The 6,000-nt window shown below is 40.4% G+C and overlaps 1 protein-coding gene across 1 annotated transcript in view; it reads right to left on the bottom strand.

Moving 5' to 3' along the window:
- Positions 1-241: 241 nt before the first annotated feature.
- CNOT10 (CCR4-NOT transcription complex subunit 10) overlaps positions 242-6,000 on the bottom strand; it is a 32,625-nt gene continuing 26,866 nt past the window's right edge. The window contains exons 15-19 of the mRNA XM_036406919.2: positions 4,723-4,853; positions 3,924-3,959; positions 3,695-3,822; positions 2,397-2,472; positions 242-535 (exon numbers count right to left, since the gene is read on the bottom strand). Of these exons, the coding sequence (XP_036262812.1) occupies positions 381-535; positions 2,397-2,472; positions 3,695-3,822; positions 3,924-3,959; positions 4,723-4,853 (526 nt within the window). The 3' untranslated portion in view covers positions 242-380. The remainder of the gene's footprint in view (positions 536-2,396; positions 2,473-3,694; positions 3,823-3,923; positions 3,960-4,722; positions 4,854-6,000) is intronic.

Raw genomic sequence — 6,000 nt, 5'->3', positions numbered from 1 at the left:
TTGTTGAGGAAGAGCATGGCTTATATATGTCAGAACAGCAGCCAACACAACAGCTCAACTGCTCCTTCAGGACTTTACTTCAGGTAAATGGTTTTCTCCACTCACTGCTCTCCCCTCTAATCTCTTCAAAAAGAGCTGAATTACACACTTGGCTATTTTTTTTTGGTAAATAAACTACCACTCCTATTCAAAGCAGGTACTAACCTCTCATCATTCATTAAATAAGCTTTACAAACAAGTCTTTTGGTTTACATCTTTTATTAAAAATTTACATAAACAAACACACTCCAGCAATTGGGGTATTCAGGTGTCCTAGGTTAAAAAAATATACAAAATCCCAAGCCCCCCTGACCAGGGCAGCAGCAGGTTCAAGCACAACCTCACTTCCTTTGAACAGTGGTGAAAGCTGGCATCTGAATGGGCTGGATGGAGTGGACTGGCTGGAAAACAGGCTTTTTCCTCATGTCAGAGAGTGTTTTCACAGAAGGGAGCAGCTGGTTCCTCTTGATGATCTGCAGTGCCAGCTGTGTGTTACCTACAAGACAAGTTTCAATTAAAAACCCAAAATACCATTTAATGGCATATGAATTATTGTTCAGGGACAGAGCTGATGAGCCAGCCCTGGGCCCAGGCCAGGTACACTAGCAGTCCTTCCTCTCCCGTTAAATGGTGGCACAGATAGGAAAAGCAGTAGACAACAGGAAATTTGAAAAAAATTAGTGTTGATTGAGTCCACTTATTCTTAGCTGAAGACATCAAGCTTTTACCTTAGTACTGGAAGATGCCAAAGCACCTTCTAATTTCCCAAAGGTCACCTCTTCTCTCTCCCAGCTGCACAGTGAGGCTCTAGATCTCACACAACATGCCCTCACACTGTGACACTGCAGACAGTAATGCAAATGCCAAGGGCATGAAAGATGTTTTCAAAAGAAGAAATCTGATTTTTAACTGTATGTATGGTCCATCAAACAACTACCACTATACATGGAAAACTTACTCTGTTAAAAATCAAACTTGTAAAATTACAGGAGAAAAGGCACTGAGTTGCAAGGAGAGTATTTTTCCCTCATAATTTTCTTTTCCTGAAGTTTTTGTTTCAGAAGAGATGCACAATTTTGTTGTCATTTATAGAACAAAAAATGTCTTCACCTCTTTTAGTCATGTACTTAGAAGAAGGGTAAGGGATGTAAATCCCACTTTCTACTCTCTTCTGCTCTGTACATCTTTGTTGCAGAAATAAAGGTTTCCAAAACTCCAATTTAGAAACATCTTTGTAAAAAAATCATTGTAGAAGTCTCAATTCCAAATACAAATGCTCAAATCCTCTGCCCGCCTGCAGTGCAACATCACTGAAGGGGAACAGGCACACAGAACATTTCATAACACTTGGATATGAAGTGCCCCCCAAGGAGCACAGGTCTGCAACCATGACAGCTTCAGGCAGCAGCTGCACCAGTCTGCTCTCACTGCAGAATTCAAGTGCAACCTTTCCACTTTGCCATTATGTAGAGCTTTCCCCTCCTACTAACGAAGTGAACCTTCAAAGGAAAGCATTGTGGAAGAGAAAATTATCAGTATTACAAGCTTTGCTGCCATACTTGCTACACAGGCCTTGACACAGCTTCTTTGGGAAACTTGGATTGTGGTTGGCTTTTAATGGAGAAAGCTTTTCAAACACTCTTTATAGTAGAAACTTCATCAAGGGTTTTACTGAGAATGTAGTCATGATATTTTATGAAAAATCCTTTTGTTAGGATTTTTTCTCCTGAGACACTGAGAAGCCTCAGAGGAAAAGAAAACCAATAATTACCAGCTGCTGTGGAATGCAACAGGTACATCTTTGATTGGTCCATGCTGGTTGTTTCTAATTAATGGCCAATCACAGCCAGCTGGCTCAGACTCTCTGAGAGTCACGACCTTTTGTTATCATTTCTTTTTTTCCTTGCTGGCCTTCTGATGAAATCCTTTCCTCTATTCTTTTAGTATAGTTTTAATATATATATATATATATATATATATGTAAATAAAATAATAAATCAGCTTTCTGAACCATGGAGTCATCTCTTTCTGAACCATTCTCGTCTCTTCCCATGTCAGGGTTGCCTGCAAACTTCCGCAGAGCCTATCCAAGAGTGCTGACTTCTGCACTAAGATAGAAAACTTCAGCTCAGGAAATGAATGTTTAGGAGGTCTGGAGTGTGTAAGAACAGGATGGCAATAAACTATGGAAGTGAAGGTGCACATACATGGATCCACAGCAGAGTAAGAAGGAGGCAGGGCCTAAAGGGTTTTGTCCAAAATACTGTAACAACTCTCTCTATAGGGTGGGAATGATGAGTGCTGCTCTCCTCCCTTTGTATCCCAGACTTAGGTTGCCTGAACAGCTCCCAACTTACCATTCTGCAATTCAAGATACACAGCCAGCAGGATGGCCTCTGGAGGGATCTCTTTGGGGTGGATCAGCGAAGCAGCCTTATTGAAAAAGAAGAGGGTGGAGAGAAAAAGAGCTTAAGAGAAAAATCCAGAACAAAGAAAGTGCCCCTTGACAAGATCAATTCATAACCAAGACCAGATTTTTTCAAACTCATACACTCCATCAGTTTTAAGCATGCAAGATTATCTACATAGCAAGATTGTTTCACACTAATTAGCAGGACCATCTGCTGTGTGCTTATGTTCATATGGATCTGTATTTCTTGGGCCAGCCTAGCGTGGTTTCCTGCTGAGGTGACAGGTGAAGAAGGTAACCTCCACTGCTCCAAAGTTCAGAATACAAAGTTAACAAGGATTGTTCATTAACTTTCCATATACAACCATTTTCAGCTATGAAGTTAATGAATTTATTGTAGATGCAGAGCCCCACTGTATTTTACATCCATGGGTGGCCTTGCACTCCTCTGGGCTTTACACAGGTGTTTCAGAGCCCAAGCAGAGACACCTGCCCCATCATAAGAAACCTCAGCAGGAAAAAGAGCCAGACAACTGCTTTAAATAGCTGAGAGCCTCATAGAATTTGAATCTGTTCACATACACAACCACTGTGAAGTAATTTGGAAGCTGCTGTTTCAGTTTGTAGCTCAACAATGCATCCAGGCAGTCTTCCTGACAGACAGGAGTGGCTGCAAAAAGAAACATCATGCTGAAAGAGATGGGTCCCAGCCATGAAAAAGACCAAGTGATGTGACACAGGCCAGGTGGAGAAAGCATTTCAAAAGCAGTACTTGAGAATTCCTGGGACAAGAGGCAGACAAGGAGCATGCTTCCAGCAGAATTGTAGTTTGTTCTCACAGCCCTAAAGATAATAGTTCTGATGGTGAGTTATTAAATGACTAGGGAGAAAACCTTCTCTGAATCATAACAATTACTAATAAACCATTAAAAAGACCACAAAAAACTCAAACAAGCAAGTTAACTTAAACATGAAAAGGCTTCCCAGCCATCTTCTACTGTTCTGCTATGAACAGAAAATAAAATGCTGCCTGTAGTGGTATCAAACTTTTTACACAAGTAAGAAATTTGGAATTAATTTTGTTTTTAATAGAGACTGGTTCATAAAGACAGAGAAAAGCCACCATCTCAGCAGGGTCTGCAAGTAAGCTGGGCTGTGAAATCACCAGAATTCACTGTGTTTTGAATGGCCCTTAGAAGGAAGTACATTTGTCCCTAAAGCTGCCTTGAGATTTGTTTTTCATACCTGATGAAGACACTTTCGAGCTTTGTCATATTCACTCCTCAAGCAGTAAGCACTTCCAAGGTTAAATAACATCATTGTTCGAGCAGACGTGACCGAACTGGGGTAGCACTGTGGGGTCTGCTTGCCAGCTGCAATTAAAAGAAAATAAAATTCTTCTTTTCCTTACACTTTTATTCCAACCGGCCAAGTAAGTTCTTGTACTCTGCTGAATACTGTGGCTGGTACTTACAAGATTCCATTGCCTCATTCTCTCCTTTGTCAGACCCTGCAAAGAAAAAACAAACACATCATGTTCTGTGATCTTTTTTAAAGGTTATTACAAAAATAATACAAAGACACAAATGTTCTGCTCTCTTCACAGTCTGGCATTAAAGAGGGAAAACAGATCAGTTTGCTCAAGAGTTTACATCATTCAAGACTTCCTAACTTCAGTGTTGTGCTTTTAGATTTGCAGATGAGTACAGTGAGTTTAAACTGCAGGCATGTCACGGGAATCAGAGCTGCTGTAGACTCCACTATACAGATGGTTCTGAAGTACTTTTCTTAACAGAATACACACTCCCAACAAGAGGACTAAGATTAAGTTCTCCCCACTCCCTATATCTCAGTAAAGTAGACTGCAGTGGTATGACAAAGCCTGGTTTAAAGACCAAAAAGCTGGGAGAGATAAATGACATAAAACCCAAACTTAACCATAATAGCATATTTAACAAAACCAGCTTTCAAAAATTTCATTCAAACAAGTCAGAATACTACAATATACAGTCCTATTAATGCTACAGAATTAACCACCTCATAGGAATGACAAACAAGGAAAAGACACACCAAACACAAAGTGGGAATTGAAGCCAGGAAAACAAAAACACAACAACAAAAACACAAACAACACTCTCTCTCACCCTGAAATAACCTACAGGTGTTAAAACAAAATGTCTTAATCATCATTATATCTGTGTCTAAAAAGTTACAACAGGAAGGCAGCTGAAAGCATAACCAGTTATCATGAAGTGTGGATGCATTAACCTAACCTTGATCCTGCTCATTTGAAGAGATCCCAAGGGAAACATCAGTGACATTCTCGGGGTTCAAGTGAGTGATGGCATCAGATATTCTGTCTAGAGAGATGAGAGCTTCTGCTGCATACAAATGCCCGAGAAACCTACAACAGCAAAGGGTCAGGGTACAAATGTCAGCACAGCAATCCCCACAGTTTGTTATGAGAGACAAACAATGCAGTTTTTGATGTGAGCACATGGGAACTGTTACTGGGAACAATAGCATGGAAGTTAACTTGCTCATAAGGTTTTGTCATAATACCCAGTTCTACCATTTACTGCTTTTAGGCACCAAAGTTATAAAAAAATTCCACACCTGAATAATTCATCCATGCACAGGAGTTTCCATTCCACAGAGAAAGTACCTTGGTGGGGCCTTATTCAGAGAATTAAGAAAAGCCATCCCAGAATATGAATAGATCTACAATTTAAAGTGTTACATTATTTTACATTCAATAAAAATAAAGCACCTACTTTCCTGGGACCAAGATACACACCTCTCTTTGTCTTTGCAAAAGACCTGTTATTTAGCATTTCCTTCATTACATAACAGTAACACAAAATATGTGTTACCTTGCAAACTCCTCAAAGATCTTGCTAATACAATGACTGTGCAAAAGGATGAGCTGCAGTAGTGTGAAGAAAAAAGCCAAAGAATTTAATTGGCACGGACCAGTTTAAAGCATGGTGCCAGCATATAAAAATAAGCACGAGTTACCTTGCCTTCCACAAGTACATTACCAGTTTTGAAAAATATTATTACTGTAAAAACCTCTGCTATACTTTATCCCGTGCATTAAATGCACAGTGTCAGAAGGATAGGACTGATGCTGCCTTTGAATTTGTAGAGCTGTATGAGAATTGGTGGGTAGAAAAAGAATGCACTTTGAATATCCTTCCAAAAAATACAGTGCCAAATGAGAGGTGACGAGAGGAACTGAAGAATGGAACCTACATAAGCAGCAGTAGCAGGTGAAGTGACAGTCCTGCACACACAAGATCTGTTACCCTGAGTGACTGAGCAAACCTTCCCCTCTGAGGCTGTAGTTTCAGAAGTAACCTTTCAGCTGTGTGGGTTTGGGCTGATGTTGGCTACCCACAGCTGCACATCCCTGCCCCTTGTGCTGTGCCAAGCATGTGCAACCCTGCAGTGAATCCTGACAGAGACCTGATGGTCCTGCTGTTGCATGGGACCCCAGAGCTGGAGAAACAGTAACAAAACCAGCAATTGATTCCAAATTATGTGGAATT

This window comes from Molothrus ater, chromosome 1, assembly GCF_012460135.2.
Source record: "Molothrus ater isolate BHLD 08-10-18 breed brown headed cowbird chromosome 1, BPBGC_Mater_1.1, whole genome shotgun sequence".
Taxonomy (NCBI): domain Eukaryota; kingdom Metazoa; phylum Chordata; class Aves; order Passeriformes; family Icteridae; genus Molothrus; species Molothrus ater.
This window is presented reverse-complemented; position numbering and strand designations above follow the sequence as displayed.